Raw genomic sequence first — 27,619 nt, 5'->3', positions numbered from 1 at the left:
CTGAGAGGGTTTATCGCTCAACTGTAGTAAATATGGGGTGTTGTGTAAATCTGGTATAGTAGCTTTCTTATTAATTGCAGTACTATTCTTTGGACAGTTATATTATATAGTTTTTAGGAATTGCCTTTCGTCTATTGCTCTGGAGTTGTTTAAATTGCAGCAGGTTGGTGACGCTTATAATGTATTATTTGTTGTCATATTGTTATTTTTTTCTCTATTTTAATACTCTATAGTTATATTCCTGAGATGAGTGTTTTATTTTAATATTTGTTTTCAAAGCAAAAGTAGTAGCCTGCTTAGGAAGAGGCAAACTTTGTAATTGATTGTCCTGTATACAGGAAGTATGCAGTTTAATATCACCGATTATTTAATTGATATTCGAAATGATCTTTACTTCGAACTTTTTAAAAAATAGAAAGATATTTTAAAATTGACAACAGTACTGCACCCTATAGTGCAGGGGTCTTCAACGTTTTCAGGCCAAGAACCCCCAAACTGATAGAGAGATGGAGCAGGGACCCCCGACTATATATCTTGGATAAAATTGTGTTTTATATTAAATGGGCCTAGCGCCATGTATAAACATACCTCTTTACTGTGCATTCAATACTAAGCTATTCAAATAATACACAGGTTCATCTATTCATGTTTTCATTTTAAACAGGTACAGTGAGTAGGGGGACCGTGCCACTGGCTTTTATGAACACACCTTGTCAGCTGATACCAATGTCAACATTGTCTGTCAATTGCATGATAATCATGCACACAAGCTATTCAAATTGATGTTTTCATTTTAAACGTGGAAACGAAAAATGAGTGATGGCCTATTAGTACCACTGCCATGCATACAAATAGCGGTTATCTTTCATACAACACTGAACTATTAAAATAATGGACAGATTCAAAAGTTTCGCGGACCCCCTGCAGTACCTCCGCGGACCCCCTGTTGAAGACATCTGCTATAGTGTTTACAAAGCCATGAATTGATGAGACAATACAGCCAAACAAAACAAAACTTCATAACAGAGGCGGATCCACGCTTTCGATTCTGACAGCTCGGTGCACGCAGGAACGTGAGCCAATGAAAGTGGAGAGTGGGCGGGCGCTTGTTGTTGTGGTTGACTGTTCACTTCCTGCTTGACAGTGAAATCAATAAGCTGCAGCAGCCGTGAATACTCTACTCTAGGAGGAAAAGAGAAGAAACTAAGGACATGGCAGCAAAGTAGGTACTAAACAGAGAGTATCTCACTTTCTTCCTTCACTTTCTAAAGACTCTCTAAGTTTAGCCCGTCTGTAACTACAGTGCGAGGAAACCGAAGAGGAAACGTGTTCATCTGAGTTTAATGTGCACGCCCTCTGCTGCTCACAAGACTGCGGCATGTGATGCCGATTAGAGAAACACACTCTGCAGCCCTGTTTCAGTCTGACTGCCAGAGATGCAGGGGAAGCTGAATTCAACATTTAAGTTAAGTTCGTGGTTGGTCATGTTGTGTTGCTCGTTTTATATAGTTGATTTAGGTATTTTGGTTTTAAAGTGTTCTAAGCAACCCATTTCGCTTTATTGTACTGGTCATGTGAAGTCTGTAATTGTTTAGTCCATCAAAAATATGTTAGTGAAACAAAATACTATTTACAATTTCTCCAAGTCCACAGGGATGTGTTTTGTTCAACCAACAGTCCAAAATCCAGAGATATTAAATGATATTATTATTATTATGTGAACTGGCCCATTTCCCCATTTATTTAGCTCTAATAAGCCTTTTTTTTAATGATTGCAGGTGTCTTGCTTGATGAAACCCAAACAAAAGAGGAAGCAGCAGTCAGTTAAATTTCCATCTCTGAATAAAGCCTCTCTCCAAGACGCGGACCAAACATGGTGCACGTCTACAACTGCCATCCTTTCTCCTCACAGCAGATAGTACAGGTAGGTTGATGCGGTCTGATACTTACTGATTCAAAACAAAAAAAGCAAATTATCCAAATTCTGTTGTTTTGTGTCTGTATCAGGTCTTAACTCATCTACCTTCCCTCTCTGTGTCTCAGGTGGCGCAGCAGCCTGGACTGATCTGCTGTGGAGGTGGAGCGCTGTTCGTGGTGGCTACTGGAGGATGCAAGGTTACCCTTCACCATATGTATATTTATAAACCATAGTCCTGTGAAAATCAAAACTATACTTCATTGGTAGAACCTATGACACATTATTAAATGATTATCCAATAATTATTAAAAAAAACTGTAACCTCATAAAATACCACATCTGAATGTCTGCAGATTGTGGGAATACTCTTGAGTCACACAAGAGGTAACATTTTGGAGATGAAAGGTTTCTGCAGGTTACTGACTCTGTTGTGATGTGAACTAAACCAAGGTGGAGGCCTACAATGTGGAGAAGGACGGCTGCCCTTTCATATGTCGCTTTGCCACCATGGGCACCGTGAAGAGCATTCAGCACAGCACGATGGGTAAAAAGCACGACCTCTCTTCTTCTGTCAGCCTCCCTCTCTGCAACAGCAACTGTATCAGGATCACTTTATTTGTCGTTGGCTTTATATGTGAGCGAGGCAGCCGGCAACATCAGTGATTACGGCGTGAGCTGGAGAGAGAAATACATTTTGCACCCTTGCTTTCCTTCCTACCTCCCCAGGGGATTACCTGGTGACCATTGAGGAAAAGAACAGCGCCACCTACCTGAGAGCCTACACCAACTGGCGCTACCAGGTACGCACTTAGTGATGTCGTGCTGTGAAATGTAAGAACATGTTCTTTTTTTTCTCCTTGATATGATATGTAACCTGAATTTAAACCACATTATTGTGTTTCTGAGTATGAAGCGTAATAGTTAGTTTATTATCCGTATGTATCTACTGCAATATTCATTTCTTCACTCGCATGTATTTTGATCTACTTGTTTCTTGCTCTCCATTCAGGCGGAGGGGAAGGCGCGTGTCGGGGTGCGTTTGTTGGGCCACCTGCTGCGTGGGGCGTCTGTGCGGGGCGGAGTGCAGATGGAGATCATCGAGATCCCTCTGTCGGAGCGCCCTGTTGCCGTGGCGTGTTGCTCGGTCACAGGAGACCTTCTGGTCGGCTGCGAGAACACTCTGGTTCTGTTTGCTTTGAGGAGACAGAACCAGCAGAGCCTGGTAAGAGTCCACCTGCTCATCTGGGCGTTCACCTCCTCTGTGGACCTTATTTAGATTATCTCAATTCAAAGACTGAAATAAGGTCGCATTTTTACTTCCTTAATATGATGTTATTCCTGAAACAATTGGCTGTGATGACTTAACATTTTTGTGATGGTTATATTGGTTGGAGTTAATGCTCAGACCTGCCAGTGCAGGGAAGTAACCGTTTTCCACAACATTAAAATTCAATTTAGTATTTAAAGCCGTTGAAATATCAAATGTAGTGCATTTAGTAGAAGTTGTATTTTATCATCATTTTATCTCTTTTTTTTATATATATATATATATATATATATATATATTATATATATATATATATATATATATATAATATATAAAGCATCTAAACAACACAAGGGAGCTCTTATTGATACAGTCAATGTTGCAGTGGCTTAATTCATCTTTCGCCGTAAAAAAAACCAACAGAATCAAAGTCAGCAGATGTTTCCGAACACCTGGACGAACTCTCAGCAGAGTTCCAGTCAGAGTCAAGGTAACTCAATCAAAGTAACTCATATACTTCATAGTAATGTTCTCTGCCTTTATACATGTTCACAGATTATTTGAATGAATTAATTTGTTGTTCTGGTTTATGACTAGAATGTAGCACTTCCATGTGGCATACACTGACCTGCTATCTCCTGCTAAGGAGAAGACCTAAAGCGAATCTGTCCTCTTTGTTTTCAGGTCAGATCACAGGTTCTAACCAGAATTTCCTGGATTTTGAACGCTCAGTTATTCTGCATCTTCCAAAACTCAAGCCGAAACAGGTACTTCTTCAATTTGTCTTTTGTACTCTTCAGTTCAATCAGCTGTATTTCCCTCATCGTTCAATCTGTTCATCTGCTCCAGAGTTGTACCAGTAAATAAGGCCCATACCAACTGGTCTGGTTTCTGTTGTTGAGTTTTGAGCGTGTACATAATGCCCTAATTAAATATCAGCCATAACAACTGTACACCACAGTATAACTACTTCATTGATTTGTTAAACACAATCATTATAATCCACACTAAATGTGCTTTATATTTGTGTCAGATACTGTTCTATGAATACAAGCAAAAATATCAGTTCTATATCCACATTGTGTTTTCGGTTCTCATGTGTTTATTATCTTAATAACTGAAATATCGTGGTGATCAGCAGTTGCAGCAATTATAAGTTGAACTGTGTGGAAAACAAAATATAATAAATAGAGGAAAAATCCTCCATCGTTCTTTTGATAATTTCACAAACATCGGAGGAATTTTACTTTTGTTTCGGTATTTCAGAAGTTCAAACTATTAAAATCGACCTCCTCTGACCCCTAGGTGGCGCTGTGTGGAGTATACGTGGCAGTGCAGGCGGAGCTGGAAGTGCTGGTTCTGAAACTGGACGCATCCTCTGAACCTAAAACCCTGGAAGAATCTTTAGACGCACAGAAAAGTCAGTGTCTGTTGCCCTCTTTAATGATTGATGCCATCTCTGTCTGTTTTTGGTTTAGTTTAGTTGACAGACCGTAAGAAAGCATAGAGTCTGAAAGAATGTTTTCAGTCTTGAGTTTGGGTTTGTGACGGGTTGCAGTGTTTGTCTGCTGCAGATCCAGAAAATTATCTTTTGAGTCGGTCATTATGTTTACGTTCCCCTCACACTAAGCTTTTGTGTCTGCGTACTTGTGTGCAGCAGACCATCTGGAAGACCAGGCTGACTTTCAGGTCCTTCCGAGACACCAAGAGTTGCTCGGTGATCGAGCGAAGGACTGTGACATCCATGTCAGCATAGAGAAGACCGGGCTGGAGGACTGTGCAGGACAATACACACTGTCATATGTTCTCTTCAGGTGTGTGCGTGTATTTCTGAGGACCGTTCGGACCCTTAGATCTTTACAGTGAGCATATTTTTGCGATGTGAGGTTTATTTAACTTGTGTCTCTTCTCTCTTGCAGGCGTTTTACTCCAGACTTCTTCCAGGGCTGCAGTGTGGAGGCGACTCAACTCCACTCCCTACAGCTCTACCCGCTGTTCACCAGTCAGTACCGCAATACAGCACGAGATACAGATATGGGTGCCGGTACAAAAGCAGCCTATGTTCCTGTCACAGGAACTGGGGTTACGACTCGACCTCCATGTGGAACAATATTAATAGAGCAGTAAATGGAAACATTTCCATCAAACCATTAATATATTCAGACCACTTTCCCCTTCATTTAGTTGCAGCAAAGCCATGCATAACATCCACTGCAACTTCCATCATTCTGAACAAATTATAATGTTTCATCTTCACCTTCAGGTCCTTTCAGGACTTAAAAAAAAAAATCATGAAAGATCTTTTTTTCTGCACTGGTTATCAGTGAAATCACACATAATTCGAGGATATTCATGAAACATTTGGGCTTGATTTGTAAATCATTATCAGTGGGTGGGTAAGCTCCAGGAAAACAGTTGAGCTTCTTCAGTAAAAGTTGGTTAGTGTTGGAAATGGGTGAAATTATGTCATATTCTTTCACCGGTTATACAATTTCTAAGTTTTAGGATTCAATAACTGTGTACATGAATTGGATACCACAACATCAGAACACTGTTTCTGTATTTCTCTCCGTCTTGCTCGCTCCAGGTAACCAGTCGGTGTCTCTGGAAGAACCATCATGCATATTCTGCTTCTTCTCTCTCCCCTCCGCCGGCTACCTGTACAGCCTGAAGGGTGGTGTCGAGCTTCTCTCGGCCTATCAGTATCCAGAGAAGGTCCTGAAGGCGGTGCTGACAGACCACCTGTTGCACGTCATAACAAAGTACGTCCGCAGTCTGATTTAATATGGAAATCCGATCATCTTCGCTGGATCACAGCTTGTAAAAACATCCATGTCTTGAAAAACTTGACTTACTTTTTTTCGTACAGTGGGTTCGTACGAGTGTGCCACGTCAAACACTTCTAATCTCAGATTACTGTGTAAATGAGCATCATAAACACGATGCATGCCCACTGTGTGTAAATGAGCGTGTGTTCATGATAATTGTAAATTCGCTAATTAACATCCCAATAATACCATACAAGTCTACGCGTTAATTGATGAACACGTCGAGTTTCCTAAATCTCCTAAATCACCCGTCAACTCACAGATCACTTGCATGAGGCCCAATGAGTCTTGGATGGAATATGTTTTTGTTTGTCATACCAGTAAGTTGTATCTTGATTGCTGTGTGTGGCCGGTAGGAATGCATTGCAGTGTTTCACCGTGCGCTGTGCAGCAGTAGCAGCCAGGATTGAAGACCCCTACATCGATAGCACCATCAAGGTATGAGCCTCACCTGAATACCGTGCTCTGTGGCCTCTCGATTGATTTGCTCCCTGATTCACTCTCACCACTCTCCACTCTGTGTGCGTTTTGAAGGCCTGTCCACCCTGCAGCCTGGAGGTGTGTGCGCTCAGGATGCAGCTGTTTATTGGTCTGCGTTCAGTGTGTGTCTACGGCCGCCATGTTATCCTGCTCTCCACCGCCGACGCAGAGACACCAGAGGAGCCAGAACGCACCACACAACGCAGAGGCCTGTAAGTCTCTCACACACGCATACAATACACAGAGTTAAACAGGCTTGACTATGATAGTGTATAGATCATACACCTTTCATGTCATCAGATACCTCCCTGCGGGTACCAGAATACCTTATCATCACTGGGGATGTGTGTGTGTGTGTGTGCAGGCATATATGCATTTATAAACCTGTTTACTGTGTGTGTATGTTGTTATTTTAGTGAGTTGAAAGAACACACCTTGCTGACTGGTATTTTCCTGGCGGTGGGAATCGATCCCGCAACCACGCCGGCTCTGGAGAGCCTTCTTTCACGCCCCTTCCTGTAAGACGAACCCCAAACCACCACCACAGTCTCAGTTGTCACTTCTAGGCCAAGCTGCAACGCCAGGAAACCCTTGAAATACTAGTTTAGCGGATGATTGTTAAGCAAATCCTTATATCGTCGCTTATTTAAAGGGAGATTCTATTTTACCTTTAATGTCGCAGAATGAAAGGCTCTTTTTTTCTCATTGAAGCCCCTTTTTGCATTTTTCGCTGAAAGCTGTATTCCTAGCTGCAAGCTGATGGAAATGCATGACAAAAACTTTGTGAGGAAAAGAGGACCGTCAACATGTTACGGTATTTCTTTGCCCTCATGTAACACCATCAGGCTAACTTGTTAGGGGCATAAAGGTACTACTGGTACTTTGTTTGAAAAAGGAGGGAAGTAAAAGTACTAGGATTTTGCCACTGAGAGCTGCCTTGCATCAACATGAGTCATCAAATATTCATGAAGTCAAGTTACCAACCGCAATGCAAGCCAGTTTACAAGCTAATTTCAAACCGCTAAAAGCGTTCCTAGTTTACTGTTTACCTGCTTTTCAACCGAAACCTGCTCAAACGTGTTTGGTCAACACTACTCGGACTACAAACCGAAAACCACAATGCTTCGGATACCAAAATCTTGTCCCGCTGTTTATAGAGATTATGGTGACGTAAAGTATACGACGAATGACAAAACCTATTAAATATTGACGTGGATATTGAAAATCCACAACTTCACTTCTTGATTATATTTGAAATCAGCCATTTGTTTGCATTTGATAAAAAAAAATGAAGCATCTATGGTCTGCAAATGCCTGGTACGTATTTTCTTGAATCAAGTTTCTCCATGTGGCAATATACTAAAACTCTCAAACAGCCAGTCATTTCAGCCCGTGGTTAGTTGATGTCTGCGTGCCTTTGCAGTTTGGTCTAAAAGTGACAACACTTCCTGTTTTAGTTCCGACACCAATCCAACCATAACCTCCCTAACGGTCCTCAGTGTGTGAGAGACGTTTTGCTCACAAACTAATCATCTTAACCTAATAATCCAGCTTTACAGTACAGATTTTTAATAAAATGTATATATGCTTATTGAAATGAAAATAAGTAATACATACCTTTGTGGTTGCATCTTAAGGATTTAGATAATGGAGCTTTCTCCAGAGCAAGTTCTATAAGTAATTCAGGCTTGGACATCGCTGTCATCCGTGACGATTCTGGACACCCACACTGCCAAATGTAAGTCTTTGACAGGTAATGGAGGAACACCCAAAGCTCCATATCTGGTGTCAGTCTGCTCCTTGGATGGTCCAGCTTTTAATGTAAATTTGCAAAGATGATTCATGAAAGTATGCTGCTGAGCAGGGTTTCTTTTATTGGAAGTTTAAGAGTGGTGACTAAACACACATCTTCCAACGATCATCCCCGTTTCCCGGTTTAACGTTGAAAGTTATGAAGGGTGTGTGATTGGTAAATCTACAGGTTTGAGGCCACGTCATGATGTGTGACCAGCATAACACACACACACACACACACAGAATTACCCATCATGGCCCCTGATTACCTTCTTACCTGCTCACTAACATTCTACTAACTGTTTGTTTGTTCATGTATAATGTAGTAATATGTCTTGGACTGTATTCTATAGGAACTGTACCCCAAAGGTTGTTCTTCATTGGGAGTGTGTTGGTGATGCAGACGGTAGTATTTCTGGTTCAGTAGTTCCAGTAGTAGTTAGTCAGGAAACGGAAGCAGGAAGCATTCAAATGTTAACTATAATGTTACTGTTCACCACACACACAAGTATAATTGCATGTACATGGACCTTTTATTTTTTTTAAATACATTTACTTACATACACCCATATTCTACTTTCGTCTATTGGAAAATGTTTGTGCCAAAAAAGTGTATCTCACTCTCTTGCCATTTCTAGAATGGTAAATACATACGTTTTAATTTAAACTCTAGCAATATTGGCTTCATGGTCATGCTTAATCTGATAACACAGATCAAATATTGTGTTCATTACAACAGCAGCTGATTAGAGTTGGATCAAAATTAGTTTTGGCTCTCCTGTAAAATCTGATATAATGGCTCCCAACAAACCTGTCTACAATCAGAACAACAAATGAAGGCAAAGAAACTGCAGAGAACTATTGACATGTTTAGGAGTTATATCATTCTATAGCTTTAAAATGACTTTAAATAGGAAATATTTCGTCTGAATGCCAGTTTCTAGACTCCAGACTGGAGCCTAATCAGCACATGTTTAAATCTTTACTCTCATTGTCCTTTCTTGTTGACAAAAGTTTTTCCATGAATCGTGGGGACTTCACTTTAAACAGATTTTCTTGTCGGCTAAACATCTACTCTGTGAGTTAAGACTTAGAGATTAAGCGCATCGCTCTGTTTGATTATTCTCTCTTTATCCTCTGACCTCAGGAGCAGGAAGTGGACAATCTCTTCCCCCAAAGAAACCAGCGCTGCAGGACACGGATGGAACCTCTACGTGGTCGCCACCGTCTCCCCCCTCACTCTTTACCAAGAGATGGTAACACAAACACACCCACTTCATTGACTGTGCAAAAAAAATCCACTTTATCTGAATGTCAGTTGTTGTATTTGTGTTTATATTCTCAATTATTAATGATAAGCATGATGGACTAAAGAAATGAAACCAAAAGAAATAGAGAAAAGGGAAGAAAAAAACATAAAAAGTACATTAATATACGTATCTGCATTGCAAAATCTATTTTCTCAAGTCATTCCAGCTGCAATTCATTCCTCCATTCTCTGTGAGTCAGGTTGAATACAGCCAGCGGTTTGCAGAGACCAACCCGCAGCCTCAAAGCCTTCGGCACCTCCTGAGTGAAGCTCACCTCCTCCTCCGCACCTCCTTACTCCAAACGTCAGAGCAGCAACGAAACATCGAGGAAGACTCCGTGCCGTCTCTGCAGACCGATGCAGACGGACCAGCTGAGAAACAGACGGCTGTACAGACAAACAGTCAAGGGTTAGAAGAGGCACTCAGGCAAAACTGTGCACAGCTGGGAGACTGTTTCAGCAGGTAACACACATGCACACACCTCGCAAAAGGACAAATATTGAAAATAGTGGAAAATGGCCATTACAATGTTCAAGATTCTTCAAATTGCCTGAATGTTTGGTATTTCTTTCTTCATATATTATTTATGATAATCAGAAGTGCTGTTGTTGCTGTTGGTAGACTTTAAGATATTGCGGTAATAATTCTATGCTTTTCTGTTCTGTAAGGGGCAGTCAGATGGACTGCCACCTGGCTCTGCCGTACTACAGGATGTCTGGTCTGTCAGTCACAGAGATCATGGCCAGGAACCGGCCGCTTCCCAGCAGCCCTCACTCCTACGGCCCCGGCTTCCTCTTCTACCTGAAGCATTACCTGTTAGAAGAAACGGAGCAGATCCTCAGTCAGGTAAACACCAACATAACCATAAAGCTTCACATGCTGCTTGTATCATGTAAGGCTTATAGAGATGTGTTTTGAAGGGACCATATGGAATAACTTAGTTTTACATTTACATTAAATACTGTCAGTTTCCATCTGCTTCTGTACACTCTAACTTGGATATGCACAGCAAATTTCAATGTTAATGTCTTCAAAAAGTCTCTCCTCAGCTTCAGACGTCTATAATACGAACCATAAATTGTCTATTAAACATGTCATTTAGTAATTATTCAAGTACGCTGTGTTGTTTTTACAGTCATCAGTTTATCAGCTTATTTATTTGTGTTACACAACAAAACGTTTGCCACCAGCTCTCCAAAATACGATGGTAAATACACAGAAACTAAAGAAACGCATTAATCATTTTTCTGCAGGAGGCAGCTGATGAGGTCATAGACATCTTCAGCCAATCGGAGCCCTCACAGCTCGTCAGTGTTTGCGCCAGCCCGTCCCTGATAAACATCAGTCCTGTCCAGACGCTGCGAATCTTACAACATCTGGAAGACACAGCTGGCGTGTCTGTTCCTTTGACAACCACCATGGCAACCATGATGCTGCGTTTGGACGACCTGCCACAGTACACGCATCTGATTGAAAGACACGCTGAGGTTAGGTGTGTGTGTGTGTGCGTGCGTGTGCGTGTGTGTGTGTTAAGCGATGCGTCCTGGTGAAGAATAAACTGAAATATGTTTTGTTGACACTATGTATATCATGTAACGGCATCTCGTAGATCATCAGTCCATCTCAGTAATCTGAAAATAGACACTTGCTCTATGAAAGCACATTCATATTCAACTAGATGATCTACCTTACTGCTTTGACAGAAACATGTATTTGCATCTATATTAATTAATTATATGGACAAATGATTACAGTATTGGGTTTCAAAAAGTCTTTTTTTTAAATGCGAATTGAAACATATTCATATTTCTTATGTCACACCCGTGTGTTTGCTGTGTGTACAGTTTATATTGTTTGTTTAAACATGCCGAAACTTTCCTTCAATGTTTGCATTCAATAATTATTTAATATTTCGGGGGAAGAGCATGATACAAATGAATCAAGCGCTTTTGATACCATTGCATGAAATCATTTTAGGAAGATTACTGAAACTGGTTGGACATGTCACAGCATATCCGAAAGATCCTGAAGTCAGGATGTGCCATACACTGGCAGGACATACACAGGATGTGATACATTGATCTTGGTGTGAAAGGAGAAATACAATGTTGCTTGCAGATCACAGTTGATTGAGAAACACATGTGGAATGGTCAGAAACTGTATTTGTCTGATAACATCCTTTCATGCATTCTGATCTTATTTCCTGGTTGCCACTGCTGTTTGAAGTCATGAAGACGTTGTAAATGAGCTGATTTAAAGACATGACGCCTCTTTGTTTGCTAGGGCTCCTTTACAAAAACATTTGATGGCACAGGAGCAATAAATAGTTGTACAACGTATATGTGAGTCATTCCGGAGGACTGTCTGGCTGTGTTCAGATGCTGCTGGTGTACGGGTTCATCGAGGAGCCGAGGCTGTTGCTGCATGGCAGAGGTGGAGGCCAGCACACACACATCCGTCCCACAGCGTTGACCCGCCAATTGGCAAAGTCCCAACCAGGACTGCTGGTGGCTGCCGTGGTGGCTTTACATGAAAACGACAAAGTCCAGCTGGAACAGGCTGATCACATATTCAAGGTGTGTGTGTGTGTGTGTGTGTGTGTACGTGCGTGTCGTTAGCACCTGGTAATTCACAGCTAGGAGGCCACGAGGGAAGTCATGTTGGTTTCAAGCTTACAAGATATTTGTCCATTTTGATCCATCGTGTGTGTGTGTGTGTGTGTGTGTGTGTGTGTGTGTGTGTGTGTGTGTGTGTGTGTGTGTGTGTGTGTGTGTGTGTGTGTGTGTGTGTGTGTGTGTGTGTGTGTGTGTGTGTGTGTGTGTGTGTGTGTGTGTGTGTGTGTGTGTGTGTAGGAGCTGGGCTGTGAGAACTGCTTACAGGTGGATTTCTGGGAGGCGATGCTCATGGCGTCGTCACAGGAAACTATCATCCAGGAACTTCTGTTCCGAGTGGCGTCTGTCTACATCGACCGACTGACAAATACAACCCCGGATACGCACACCAACGAACCACGCACACCTTCAAGACGCAGGCCGCTGAAGAGCGCTGACGATCTGGTACAGTAGCTAAAAATGACTGCTGTTCTCGTTGTTTGGAGCTATTCAAGATTCCAATACCACCCTTTATGTTCAGTTAAAATGCCTCGTGATGTTTCACCACCACCACCTTAATTGACTCCCAAAAATGATCATTGTGTATAACCAGCGTGATGTTCAGAAATGAGTCCATGTGAACATCGTCCACTAAGAGTCCCGCATGTTTGTGTGTGTCTCAGATAAACTCGTGCTCTCATTACGGTGCTCTGTACCCGTGGCTCACTGTTCTCAATCCAGCACACACCACCAGCTCACAACACCAGGAGGCGCTCTACAAACTGCAGGTAATCTGTCTGTGAACACAAGGCTGCTTCTGTATGTCATAAAATACGTTGGAGTAAACAATACAACTATTTACAGTATATGTACAAAAGAAACGCAATTTCAGTGTTTATACTGTATATTAGGGAAATACGTTAATGGAGATTTGAACCCAGGATGAGAGGCAATGACAGGTGTTAGTAGAACTACAGCGCAATGACTCAAGACTCTTCTCACCCAAATGGTATCTTTCAAGTGCATCTATTTAACTTTTGCACAACATCGACCTCTGTGGTCACATGTGGAAATTACAGCATAAAAACACGTGGTGCCCTTACTACCATCGAGGACACACGGGTCATGTCCTCAATACCCTTTTTTTCTGGGATTTGAGGATGTGGAGTACAGTTTAAATGTTATGTTTAAAGTTACACATAGTGTATTAAAGGTGGATATCAATATTTTTTGGACCCAGTGTCTTTAAATTAAATGTTTTATAATCATACCTACATACATAATGAATACAACAATTAGAAGAAACCAGGAAACTCTCAGAAATAAAAACTTTTACAATATTGTCAGCCAAACTTGGGGATATACATCTGTTTTTTAATGAATTAATATTTTTTTACATTAAAAGAATATGGAGAATATTTATAAGAATCAAATATGGAAAAATATACAAGTTAATAGAAAATCTGAGATTGTGAAACTACTTTGAAATAGCGCCTCAGTCTATCTAAAACCCTGGGTTCGGACCTGAATAGCAGCACACATAAATCCATCCATAGTTTGCTAACACTAGCCACCCTAAGCTACTGGTCATACAAGCCCAACTGAGGCTGTGACGGCACAGTTTTTAATTGTAAGACAAAGATTGTGTTCTGTAATATTTTAAAAGTGACATAATCTTCCGTTCCTCTACAACTGTCCAGTGATTGTATTCCTGTATCCATCTGCAGTCTCTCCTGTGTGGTCCGTCCCTGTCGGTGGGCTCCGTCGTGCCTCTGATGGAGCGTCTTTCAGAGGAAACCTTATGGGGCTTCAGCCTGCACCTCCTCTGCGCCACCAGAAGGGGGCAGTACGACGGCAGCATTGAAAAGCTGCTGGACCGATGTCCTCAGGCCATCATAGCCTACGCTAACCACCAGTTACAAGACAAACATATGGTTTGTACTGAGCAGTAGCCTGAACTGTCAAATGTGTTACGTTTTCACTCTGTTTCATGTCTGAATGTTTAGTATATTCTGCATTTTACAGCCAGTGATTATGAGAGGTATTACCATGTCGTGTCTAATCTCTGCAGGTGTTATGGTGGCAGAAGCTGCTCCCAGAGCTTTGTAACAGGACGAGAGCTGCAGCAGACAACGGCATCCTATTGGCTGCTCTCAAAGGTAGAAGCTTCTCCCAGAATACCATCAGTCTGTCAAAAGTACCCCAGTATCGTGTTTAGAGTTTAAGGTCACTTGACATAGTTTAGTCAAAGAACTTCTCATGTTTGCCCAGAGTCCCTTTTGACTTGACATTGAACAGAGTGACAATTTAGCTCTTTTTACTGATGACGACAATCTAAAAAGCGCGTCAGGAAAGTCAAACAGGGCTGTTTACACTGAGGACACTGTGGTCACAGGGTGTATCAAATGTACACATGATGGGAATGAGTTATGCTATTTTTGAACCACTTTTTAGTCAGAAACAGAACTGATAGATAGATAGATAAAGGATTTACTTTTCCCTCACCTCACGTGTATTGCTGGCAGTAGGCTACAGAGAGGCTGTGAAACAGCATTTAGACCTTCGGAAGGTAAATACTATTTACAGAAGATACAACTGATTCGCTGAACATAGAAAATACGATCAATTCAAATGATTTAAACATCTTAGAATGTGTTCATTATATGTAGATATGCAAAGCAGCAGAGCACAAATGAGCAACAGATGCATTAAATTATTAAATATATGGTTTGTACAGTAGAGTGAATCGAGTCAGGTTGCCCTGTGGCTAATGTAGGCTCCAGGTTTTGACAAGAATGCTTGGAATAGAAAGACAAAAACAAATAAATAAATAAAAGTCAGAAAGTTGAGATCAGCTCTGGTGTTGATGATTTTTTTTTTCCGGCCGGTTCCCATGCCAACAGAGACGCTGGTAGTGGTTGCCATGGAGACGAGCCCCACAGAGTTCCTGGAGCTGATGCCTGATGACGGCACCGCCTCGTACTTCCTGCCTTACCTGTTGACCTGTAGCCAGAGACGCCTGATGGCCTGAAACACACACACACACACACACACACACACACACACACACACACACACACACACACACTACTAGAATAGACGAGGACCAATGTGTCCGCAATTGAACTGCTGCTCCGAAGCTGTTGGGGATTCAATGATTTGCACACTGGAAACATGCTGGCTCTGTAATCTCTATGCTGTCGGCACTTTGTTTGTCCGCAGACAGTCACGTACAGGTTTATGTATGTTTTACGATCGCACAAATACGTGACCAACTTTTGAGTGATAGGCAAATAAGTTGAACATTGAATCGGTCACTCTGGTGATGTTTCCTCTGTGTTTTTAGCTGACAAAGTAGAAATCGAAGAGAATAGAAAATGCAGGATACACAGGAATAGACTACAGTATATAGAGCAAGTCATGCAGAGCAGATATGGATCATAAAAAGTGCTTTCAGGTTTCCATTCGAGTGCATGTCAACCTATATATCCTATAATATGCATAGTTTTTCTTGGATTTTTAGTTTGTTGTTTGTTCTCCAATATCGCTTCACATTTCTGAGTTTTGTTTGCCACTTGCATTGTCATATTTGTATTATTTTAAGAATTAGTTTGTGTCTTCTTGTGGGCCACTGTACTGTATGTGATGATATAAACTTAAATGTCTAGCTCGTATGAAAATGTATTCTTACTTTTTACAGTTTGTAGTCCTTAACCCCCTATTTAGGGGACCCTCTGTGGGACAGACATGTGTACTCTGTGTATAATTCACTTTTGCGAAACGAATAAAAAATTTAAAAAAATACCTGTGTAACAAAGAGATTCTGGGCGAAACAACAATGAGAGCCATTTTACACACTGCAAAACTGCTGGTTCCGAAAATCAAAATGTTGCTTGAATCAGACCATTTATGCTGGCCTGCTTCACTCAATCGAAGTAAAATATGTTGTGGGGACATGTAAAACGTGTTGTTCTATGTCTGTGGCATAATTTTAGGCCAAGGCAGGCATTATTTTTAAAATAAAAGTTCAATACAAGTGCTTTTTTTCAGGCGAACCTGGAACATTTTCAATTTGAGCTGTGCCATAAGTGCATCAGTTATTAACCAGTAACATATACACAATATTTACACAATTGAACACATCTCACAAGTGTTACCTGTATTACACCATCAAAATTATTAAAATAGACCTTGTAGTTAGAGTTCTGGACTCTCTTGAGTATGGGTATGCAATTTTCGAGATAGGGCTAGGCTAGGGTTTAAGAGGTTTTAACTGAAAACCAAAAATTCAATTTGGCAGTATAGCTTTCAAGAGCTGTAGTTTGACTAACATCCATCCGCGCCCTGTGAAGAGGACTGCAAGATTGTGTGGAGTACATGAATTTCTTGTATAGTAACCAGCAAAAAAAAAAAAACTTAAAGAGTTCTTGTTCTTAAATTGTATATTTAATAGGTAATTGTGTACTACGGAGACACAGCTTGACATACTTTCTATACATACAATCAACTGCATCTGCTGTAATATTCAGGTTACAGGCATCAAATGAACTATTACATTATTAGAGAATGTTATATTCCACGACTCAAAGAAATACAGCAAAGCAGATATCACATACTGCTAGTAGTAGTAATAGTAATGTTCTTACATAAACTTAAAATACAGTCCTAAGAGGGAAAAACCACCACAACAGGAATATAATGAACACAACATCTGATGAAAATCTATTGTAATAAACCATGTGATGCTGAATAATGCTCATGATATTCAGACATCACAGTGGATGTTATTTAATAGACCAGTGTTATCGAATGATTCAGCCTTCATACAAATCGTGTGTACTACTTCCGACAAATATATAGCTTTTTTGATATAATTTTTAAAGCTTTTGTGTTTCATTAACTACTAAAGTGTAAAAACTTGCAGACACCTGCCTTAAGGATACAGCTCAATTAATAAGTATTCTTTTTTTTAGGTAATGCAACCTTTTCAGATTTAGGACCAGTTTTGTAAAGAAACCACTATGGCTCCTGCAGGTTTTCCAGAAACTCCTCTATTTCTCTCCACATTGGGTTCCTGCGTGTATTTTTAAACTTCTCCAGAACTTCGATGCTCTTCCTACGATTGTAGGATTGAAGCGGTATCGCTGCCGCCTTCATGTGATATTTTAGTGACTTGTTTTGATCCTGTCGATCGCGCATTAAATATTGTGCGTAGTTGTTGTAAAGCAGCTGTTTGTCTGCAGGTTCCAGATCACTTTCTAGCAGTTCCTGGTACATCTGCTCAGCTATAGCCTTGGTGTGATTGGACTTTGCGTATATAGATGCGAGGTCTATTTTCGTCATGAATGAACAATCAGGGTAAAGAGAAATCACCTCCTTATGGAGACTGATCGCTCTGTCTACCATGCTTTGCTTTGGGGGGTTGGAAAGAACGATCTTCCATTTGAGAGTGAGTGCGGCACATCTCTTCAGATAACGCACATCTGGATGTTGTTCCAGAGCTTTCTCAGCCAAATCAACGGCCTCATCAACAGATACGTACTTTCTGTAAACCCTTAGTATTGCTTTCATACCATTGTAGCTGCTGACAGGATTTCTCAAAACCTTTTCGGCCAACTCACGTGCTTCATCCTTAACTCTTTCTCCTTTCTTTGCACGTCGCTCAAGGTAGTAAACTGCGAGGAGCAAGTTCTCTGGATCCTGTTCCTTGGCGACTCTCATTTTCTCCAAGATGTCAGCCTCCATCCCTGTGTCACAGTGCTCATAAAAACCCGATAACCCAATAATGTCACAGGTGTTCCACTCCACCATGTCCGGCTGCATCCTGATGGCTTTCTGTAAGTAATCTGAAACCAGCTCTATGTCTGCGCTGAACTTCACCAGGGTCCAGGCTTTTTCAGCGTAGATCTCTGCATGGAGCTCGTCCTGCGATGGAGATGGGTATTTCTTCATCAGGGCTTCAACCTTGGACAGGTAAGCCTCGCTCTCTGCTTGGTCTCCCAGGTGGTGGTGCAGCCAAGCCAGGTTCCCGTAGTTCACCACTAACCAGGGACCGTCATCTGCTTTTCTCATCTGGCGGAAGGCCTCTGCAGCCTCGTTGAAGAAACTCTGGGCGTCTTCGATGAGGCCCAGCTTGTACTGAATGAACCCCCTCAGGTTGTAAATGTGACCCAGCCAGCTGTTTCCCTCCTCCGTGCCGATGTCCACCAACATGTCCCTGAGACGTAAAAAATTGGTCTTGCTGGGGTCCAGATCCCAGGTAAAGTGGCACTGCAGGGCCTCCAGTTTTGAGAGCAGTGTTGTTTGACTCTGAGCAGCACTGATGGGGAATAAAAATGACAAATATTAAAACACATCACTAGGTTATGGATAAGGAAAGAAGTATGAGAGGATAGGAAGAAAAAATATGGACCAACAAACGGCTGCAAAGAGAAAGTAAGGTAATAAGAGGAAAGTAGGTGAACAAGAAAAACTTGAAAGAGAAACAGAAGAGGACATATGAAGGCAAATGGGTGGACGTAGAGGAAGGTATTAAGGAAATGGGACGTTGGAGGGAAGGAATGGAAAAGAGTTCTAAAAACGGACAAAATATAAAACCATGATGGACAAGAAGAAACAAAGGCTGAAGAAAACACACGAAGGTAAACGAAGTATGCAACGAATACATAGATTAGTAATGAAAGGTAGGATGGCGTCTGTGAGGAAGGAAGAAACAGAGTGAGGCAGGAGGAGGAAAAGGGGGGGGGGCAGAAGGACAGAAGGGAGAAAGAAAAGATGGCTGAAGAGGTAAGGAAGGAGGAGGCAAGGAAGGAAGGTCGGAAGGAAGGTCAGAAGGAAGAAAGGTAAAGAAATGGTGTGAGCCACAGAGGAGAACAAGGAAGAAAAAAATGGAGTAAGGAGACTAAAATAATTCAACAACAACATTTCACATTTGTCCACCAGAATTATATTCCTGGAAGTGTGGGATGAAACTTCAAGAAAACAACTGATCAGTAATAATTGTTAAGAAAAAGGGTTTTTAAATCCCTGTGGCACTGACTGAAAGGCAAGACTGAAGAAACACAGGCGGGATAATAGTAGTAGCCTAAAGACAGAAAGGAGAGAATGAAGGAAAGAGGTACCAGAGATCTGACTGAACAGCAGTGTTTGAATACATCATCAATGACTTGAAGGATCCATAATGTCAATATTATTTGGCTGTAGGACACAATGATAAGATATTAAATAAATCATGACACTGATTATTTACTCCAACAATGATATGAAATGCAGAAACAGCTACTCACCTCATCATTTAGCTGTTTCCTTAACTCCGTAACTTCTCTAAGTTATAGTGTGGCTGGTTTTGGCTCTTGATGCTGCTTTGGCTTCGTTGGTATAAATGATAAGATGTTGTTGAGCACGGAGCTTTATATGTTCACTAACACGTTGAACCGGATCGTAGAGGCGGGGCACTTGAGTATCATTCTTCTATTCTCTTTTAGAAACGCTGCTTGACTTTCGTTTCCAGGAATCGAAGCCTACAGCCACGTCTGATGAATCTAAAACATGACTCATCAACTTACCACATTGTTATGGATGCGCCTTCACATCGAATGATCATATCAACCTCTACAATACTTTGAACACATATGTTTTGTGACCTGTCTTCACCTTCACTTTCGTTTCCCGGGATTGAAAACCTACAGCCACATCTGATTAAACTGAAACATAACTCATCAACTTTGGTCACTCAATTTTCTCTTATGAGTTATGAGTTACTGTTTTGTAATTACAAAAAAATAACTCATACTTATGACAAAAGATCTGGTGATTACGAGATCCGGATTTCATAATTATGAGAAAAGTTAAGGTAGCCTTGTTCGATAAAGTCGGAAAGATATTCAGATTCGGACTCATCAGATGAGTAACTCAGAAGCGAAACGTTGTTAAAACACAAACCAAAGAGCACAAGAGTGCGCAGGGACCGTCTACAAGGTGCAATGCTGAAAAAAAGAAGAGACATATCACACAAATATTCAATAACTTCATTATTATGCTGTGGAGTGTGACCACAAGTGTCAGTCATTCAGTCATTTAGCCATTAAGTCATACCTCGTCAGTGTCCAGGGAACGTTTTGGTTTAGGGTGATCTGAAACAACTGGTTAGCTTGGGCGTCTCTAGGGGTGTAATAAATACAAATGAATTGTTTCCTGTGTTACTCGGTCTTCTTTGTCCTGTAACTGGAAACTGTTGACGTGTTACTGTGACTACTTATTTAATTGCTACATATTGAACTGTGAACATTTCAATGTTTAAAAGACGTTTAAAACACGGTGATGTTTAAAGTTAAAAAGTCAAGGATTCAAGGATTCAAGGATTAGAGGACTTATGTCTCAACAGGATTTGGAAAAACTTGTCCACGCATTTATCTTCAGCAGACTGGACTACTGTAATGGTGTGTTTACAGGTCTCTGTAAAAAGTCTGTCAGAAAGCTGCAGCTGATTCAGAACGCTGCAGCTCGAGTCCTCACTAAGACCAGTAGGGTGGACCACATCACTCCAGTTCTGAGGTCTTTGCACTGGCTTCCTGTCCAACAAAGAATTGACTTTAAAATCCTGCTGTTGGTTTACAAAGCACTGAATGGTTTAGGGCCAAAATACATAGCTGATCTGTTATGAACCATCTTGACCCCTCAGGTCGTCTGGGACCGGTCTACTTTCTGTTCCCAGAGTCAGAACTAAACATGGAGAAGCAGCGTTCCGTTTTTCTGCTCCACATATCTGGAACAAAGTCCCAGAAAGCTGCAGGTCTGCTGAGACCCTCAGCTCCTATTAAGATTGAAGACGTTTCTGTTTGCTGCTGCCTTTAATTGAACTAGATTCAAGGATATTATTATTTCTTACACTGTTTTTTAATGTTTTAATGAATGTTCTTAATTGTTTTTAAATCTCCTTTTCTTTTGCCTTATGCTTTGATGCTTTTAATGGTTTTATGTCAAGCATTTTGAATTACCTTGTTGTTGAAATGTGCTACACAAATAAACTTGCTTTGCCTTTGGCTTCGTTGGTATAAATGATAAGATGTTGTTGAGCACGGAGCTTTATATGTTCACTAACACGTTGAACCGGATCGTAGAGGAGGGGCACTTGAGTATCATTCTTCTATTCTCTTTTAGAAACGCTGCTTGACTTTCGTTTCCAGGAATCGAAGCCTACAGCCACGTCTGCGCCTTCAATGTTTTGTGACCTGTCTTCGCCTTCACTTTCGTTTCCCGGGATTGAAAACCTACAGCCACATCTGATTAAACTGAAACATCATAAGCTTTATCATTTCACAGGTGTTGAATATGAAAACATTTTATGTTACATTATAACTGTCTTGACAGATTATAATCAACCTTTTCTGTTGTGTTAAAACACCGCGTCATGAAATTTATCTCAGGAAAGCGGAAAACTGTCCTCACTCAAGCGGCAAGTATTTGAGGTTTATCCAAATATATCTGATCCAAACTGCAATAACTCGTCCCTCAAAATGTTTTGTTGTTACCGTATTTGTTCTCACAACTTTCTTTCACTTGATTTTGTTTTTTGTCCTCACAAGAAACATCTAAAGATTGTCAATTCCTGCCTTTAAGTCTTATGGTGTACGTGAAACTCATGTAAGTTAGTAGGTGTTAAGTTTCTTGCGAGTTTGAGTTTGACTGGCAAAGATTACTTGAGCTGCTGAGAGGTCAGCTCAGTTGTCTGACGCATAGATTCCAGATCGTATTGTATGTGGTTTTGTTAAGTCACCACAGTTTCACTCAGTTTTGCCTTTTAAGCAACACTTTGAGCCAGGAAAACACATGATTAGATAGTAGATCCCTGTTCCTGCTGAAGCCTTGGCTGTTTTGAATACAAAGTTCAAGACATGTCCCACTTGAATTGATTACCAAAGACACTAAAGAAGAAGGAGATCGATGTATATTAATATAATATGGGTTTTACATTTCTAAGATAGTATTTTGTTCCTGTGATTGCTTCAGTGACAGGTATGAGATATTTTTAAGTGATAAATCAAATGACTCAAACATCCGGTCAATGATGAAACAGGCCACAAAGAATGTGTGAAGAGGGGTTGATTAATGACTCGTTGTGTATTTGCCTTTTCAAGCTTGTTAATTAACCTTCTGTGTTATCTACCTGACATTAATGAGCCATCCAAAACTTATTTTAACGCTTGAATTCATGATGTAGAAATTGGAATCAACAATTTAAAAGCTCCAACAACAACAACAGGCCAACATGCAACTCCAAAGAAACTGCAGAACCAACCGGAGCTATTTCACAAACCTCTCAACCAATGAGAGCTTCAGCACAGTCCACAGAACCAATCACATCTGGAGAGCACAACTCTGAGCCAATCATAGCGTGAGACTGTGATGGATCTCAGCTTGAGGTAATGAGAGCTCAGCTGTTTAGATGTTTGGAGGTCCACCATTGTTTGGAGGTTCAACTGTTTCGGGGGGGGGGGGGGGGGATACTAGATAGGCAGTAGAAAGCAGTACCAGGCAAGACAATATATAAGGGGACAAGAGGTCAAGTAGATGAAAATAGATAAAGAGAGAGCAAAGGAAAGCTAAGGCTGGAGCCAGGACAAAACAGTCAGAGAAGATTGAAGTAAAGGAAGAGGGAAAAGCAGTTTGTTCTGACAAGGAGTGGAGCAACAAAGTAGAGTTTAAGAAAAAGTTCCATCAGAGAAGATGAAGCTGAGCGTGAAGAATGTGGCTTTGCTGGCCATCACAGAAAACATTGAGATGGAGCTGTTTTCTTCAGGGGAGCTCTGCGTGGTGACATCAACACAGGAGACGGAGGAAGAACAGAGCTGTGACCAGGTGTGTCTTCTGTCTAATTGCATCCGAGCATTCAGGTTGAATTAGAAATAAAAATGACAACCAGACTGCCATTGATTTATTCAGTAATGCCCTGTTCTAATTCATAGAGGTTTAAAACAACCAAATCCCAAATACATACTGCATGTTTGACAAGGACTGAAACAAGAAACAGCTAGTCCTGCCTTGGTTTTGCAATAATCAAAACACTTTCTTGCATCTTAAGTACCATGGCATTGTTATGGTGAATCATTGTTTTTATTTTTCTATTTTTAAACCCAGAAACACTTGGAGCATCCTTTGGTGCCTGACTGTGAGGAGGAACCAGAGTCAGAGGTCCAGACCCCACCACTCAGGCACCAGGCCAAGACAGAGGCCGAGCACTGCCCCCCTTTCCCAGGGTTCATGGAGGAAATTGAGATGGAACTGGAGGTACGTAAATGAATGAATAAATTGATAGGACAGCAATTCAAAGGAGCATCCCATCCCCACGTTTTGTAATACTGTGGAAAAGAAGTGGAAGCTACAGCTTGTAAATGAAATGCAAACTCTGCTGAACAGCTGTTCAGGAGTTCAATGAGCAGCTTTCTTTAGCATGTTTTTTCTTCTTTTTTTTCAATCAAAACAACCGCTTTCTCCTTCCTTTCCTCCGTTCAGGTTTTTCCTCCCCTCAAAGTGACTGAGCGAGTGGCTTTAAAACCAGATGATCCTTCCATCATAACCCTCGTACCGTCAACTCAGGTGTTATTTAGTCATTTCCTGATCAGCTTATCACAACTTTTGTGACTCAACAGTTCAGCACGGTAGCATGTGCAAACATGGAAGATGAAACTGTTTCTCCTGTTGGTTGGTTCTCAACAATATAAAAGTATACTTTGATGAGGTTGAGTGTATTGGCAAAAATAGAGGGTTGTTGTGCACTAATCTTGAGCCCTCACGGAAAGACTGAAACCAAACAAATGGTGTTTACTGATTCAATCAATCAACACTTATCTCTTATCGGTGTTGAAAGTTTCAGGCATGTCTGCTCACGTGCTTACATGGTATGTCTGCTTATTTTCACATGCATGTTGTGTGTACAAAATGTCAGAAAATAAGGGCAAATGCCCAGAGCCCAATCGGTTGCCTTCCTAGCAAGATGTTATTTTACCTGAGCATCAGTTTGAACCCAAAGTAATTCACTTTATTGATTGAGGAAATTTAATTATGGAAATTGTTCTTGATTGACAAATTAATCAACTAATAATTTAAGACTTATTGTCCTTTTCTCGGATGGTTGTGCATTGAAAAAGCAAAACATTTACAATATGAGAAACTGTGTATTGTCAATGTGATTTAACAATATGTCTAATCTACCTGTATGCCCCTTTGATTCATTGTGTGTGTGTGTGTGCGTGTGCGTGTGTGTGTGTGTGTGTGTGTGTGTGTGTGTGTGTGTGTGTGTGTGTGTGTGTGTGTGTGTGTGTGTGTGTGTGTGTGTGTGTGTGTGTGTGTGTGTGTGTGTGTGTGTGTGTGTGTGTGTGTGTGTGCGCTGTAGCCGTCGCCAAACAAAGCCAGTCGTCTTAAGTGGAAAAGACTGACTCTGCAGAAGACGGGACTGGTGGTCAAAGACGTGGTCTGTCTCCCCAGAGGATACTACCTGGAACAGCTGGAGAGGTGAAAGGTGTTATTGTAATTGTAGTGTAAGATCATCTGTCCCCGTCCACCTCTCTTATAAGCGCTACTCGGCGCTAGTGAGGACTAAGAGCGTTGTTCCTTTCTGTTCTTTCAGACACACTGTTCCACGAGGCAGAGAACAAGCAGCTCTAGCGGCCATGGGACTGACTGCTCGTATCTCCATTGATTATGATTGGTCGGCCAATCAGATGGCGAGTCGTCTGGCGACGCTCTTCCGGGGGCGGTTTGTAAAACGAGCCGGACAAAGGTTCTCCTTCACATTTCTACAGGTGTGTGTCGTGTATTTCTATCCCTGTGGGAGTTAGTTAGACTTTATATTTAATGGTTCACTCTTTCTGTACAGGGCTCGTGTTACAAATAAAGACTATAGGATTAAGTTTAGCTTTCCACAAAGTAAAGTAAATCTTACATCTGACAGTGAATCTGGAAAGTTTCCCATTCTTCCACATTTTGCTACATTTATGTCTGACGGTATGTGTGGTTTCCAGTGTGTCATGGGTTCCGGGGTGCTATTTGTCCCAGACACTCCTGCAGAGGGCTGGACTGGAGAGCAGGTACTCAGGACCTCTGGACATGGTGCTTTGTACATCCTGAGCCAACAGGACTACCCACAGGTAAACCACAGCTGCTCTGTGTTTCTCTTTAAAACTGGGCTTTGCAGCAGTGATGATGAATAAAAGTACATTTCTAAAGATGTGACTCAATTTATATCTGTTTTTAGTGCCATTTAAATATTCCTCCATCATTAATTAAAGACATCAACTCTGTGTGTATGCACTATGCAGAATCTGTAAAATGCAATGCATGCATTACATGCAATACATTAGCTTAGCCATCAATCCAAAATGATTGACATCTGTCTTGGTGTGTGACGTGAGGGCTCCAACAGATATGGATTCAGTGCTATGGGTATATTGCATACAAATAATGGTTGTGACAGTGTGACAGTTCCCTTAATGTTAATGTAGTTTTCAGCAATATATAAAATTAAAGTCATTAATTTAACTTTTACAAACTTCTTCTAAGGTGCATATAATTGTACACTCTTCTCTCAACAGGCGGAATCTGGGAAGTCGGCACGCGAGACACCTGTGAACAGGTAAGAAAGCAGTTGCTGGTCCTGCGAAGCAAAGTTTAAAAATGGTGAACCATATAATTGAATTCCCTAAATATGAAAAGATGACTGTGCGTTGTCTTTTGCAAGGAAGGAGTTTTGCCGGGGGAACATCACAAAGAGCTGCTCGGACAAAGACAATCAGCTGAGAAGACAGACCCAACCGTGTGTTTCCAGCACCACAGAGGAGGTGAGTTTATTCCACTCAGCAGAAATAAGTACAAATCCAGCTTTTTGACCTAATCTCAAAAGGTTTTTCAATAGTCCAAGAAGCTAGGACAGGAAGGACACCATTTCCTCTCCATCTCCCTGCAAATCTTTCTCTATGGTGTGCAGTTCACACACGACCTGGACTCCATCCTGAGACTGTTCAGACAGGAGAACATGGATCGAGACGTAGAAACCCACATCCAGGTGAGGAGGAAAGACCTGCTCCACAGCGCTCTGAAGGTGGTGAGGAGGCCAGACTTCTGTTTCAAGACGACACCCATCGTCTCCTTCCGGGGAGAGGAGACTGACGGCCATGACGGACCTCTCAGAGACTTCTTTAGGTTTTGATAATTATTATGATTATTGACTGTGAAATATAAGCAGATCTGTCAACGATCTCTGGTTTTCTACACTCCTGCAGCTTTTTTTCCGAATGAATGTAGTTTAAAGAGTTATGAAAACCGAGTAATACTTGCTTAATATTATTCATATATAAATAAATATGTTTTAGACCGACATTTACATTATTTGAGGATGATTTTGCAAAATGATTATCATCACAAAAATGATCATGCTGGAACAAACAAACATTTCTTTATAAATTAACCTGATTTATATTTTCGAATTATAATAAATAAAAATTGTGAAAAATCACAATTTCCCAGAGCCCAAGGTGACATATTCAGATGTGTGTGGTCTTTGACCAACATACCAAAACCAAGAATATTGATCATTATTATTTACAATGATAAAAAGAAAAAGAGAGCAACAAATTGTCACATACATTGCTGACGTAATGGTCAAATATTGCCAAATCATTTTCTGTTTGACTAATTGATCAATCTTTAGACTGAATATGTTGTTTTGTTGAGGAAATACGTCTTTGTTCTTTATAATGGTACTCTACATAATACATGTGAATCCCTGACATTTTTATTTCCTCTTCTCACACAGATTGACTTTGCTGGAGCTGCAGCAAAGTTCCGTGTTTGAGGGTCATCCGGGGCGTCTGTTCTTGACCTACAATCTTGAAGCTCTTGAAGACAGGAAGTATTACGAAGCAGGCGTTCTGATTGGCTGGTCTCTGACTCAGGGCGGGCCTGGACCCCGCTGTTTACACCCTGCACTTTTCCAGGTAATGTGCATTGTCTTATGTAGATAGAAAGTTTCCTAAATCACAGTATTTAAAACGCATTGTACATTATACCTAGCAGCTGTGTTGAATTGTTTTTGATATTCTCTTAGTCATTGTATTTTATTTTATTGTCACAGTTGGTGTGTGGCCAGAAGCCATCGTTGGAGGACTTTAGCTGGAGGGACATTGTTGATGCTCAAGCACAGATCAGGCTGCAACAGGTAACAAACACTCAGAAATCTCACACACCTGTACTTCGGACAGACAAAATTGAAAAAATAGGTCCAATCAATTTTGGATTGCTGTGATGTATTTGATGCACTGCTGTGTATCATCATAGTTTGAGATATAAAACTATAAAGGTGGTGAAAAACAAAATGGTGAGTTAATCCAGTGTTTATCTGTACAGATGAGCGACTGTTTTCCAGTTTTTGTTTTGA

At 41.0% G+C, this 27,619-nt stretch overlaps 2 protein-coding genes across 3 annotated transcripts; one reads left to right on the top strand and one right to left on the bottom strand.

Annotated features, from left to right (window-relative positions):
• The first annotated feature begins 109 nt into the window (after positions 1 to 109).
• Positions 110 to 15,965, top strand: hps3 (HPS3 biogenesis of lysosomal organelles complex 2 subunit 1). Of its 2 annotated transcripts, XM_079267880.1 has the most exons (25): positions 110 to 163; positions 1,145 to 1,222; positions 1,779 to 1,924; positions 2,044 to 2,115; positions 2,369 to 2,462; positions 2,645 to 2,718; positions 2,928 to 3,140; positions 3,609 to 3,675; positions 3,870 to 3,952; positions 4,491 to 4,605; positions 4,843 to 4,999; positions 5,105 to 5,187; positions 5,773 to 5,947; positions 6,370 to 6,451; positions 6,548 to 6,705; positions 9,435 to 9,543; positions 9,797 to 10,059; positions 10,266 to 10,443; positions 10,851 to 11,084; positions 11,977 to 12,174; positions 12,451 to 12,654; positions 12,873 to 12,977; positions 13,917 to 14,123; positions 14,261 to 14,348; positions 15,093 to 15,965. In XM_079267880.1, exons 3-25 carry the CDS (start codon positions 1,874 to 1,876, stop codon positions 15,218 to 15,220), a joined length of 3,138 nt encoding a protein of 1,045 aa, XP_079124006.1. In that variant the 5' UTR covers positions 110 to 163; positions 1,145 to 1,222; positions 1,779 to 1,873; the 3' UTR covers positions 15,221 to 15,965. The 2 variants fall into 2 exon arrangements, with proteins under 2 accessions (XP_079124006.1, XP_079124007.1); XM_079267881.1 differs by lacking the exon at positions 110 to 163 and having other exon boundaries at positions 1,125 to 1,226.
• A 759-nt stretch (positions 15,966 to 16,724) lies between these two features.
• On the bottom strand, positions 16,725 to 18,532 carry LOC306776090 (interferon-induced protein with tetratricopeptide repeats 2-like; the record flags this gene model as incomplete). Its single annotated transcript, XM_079266675.1, is given in 2 exon segments — positions 16,725 to 18,522; positions 18,524 to 18,532. Coding segments are annotated over 2 exon segments (1,323 nt in total), but the record flags the coding sequence as incomplete, so codon positions are not given.
• Positions 18,533 to 27,619: the final 9,087 nt, after the last annotated feature.

This window comes from Melanostigma gelatinosum, assembly GCF_949748355.1.
Source record: "Melanostigma gelatinosum genome assembly, chromosome: 4".
Classification (NCBI taxonomy): Eukaryota; Metazoa; Chordata; class Actinopteri; order Perciformes; family Zoarcidae; genus Melanostigma; species Melanostigma gelatinosum.
Note: the sequence above shows the minus strand (reverse complement) of the source record. Positions and strands in the feature narration are given on the sequence as shown.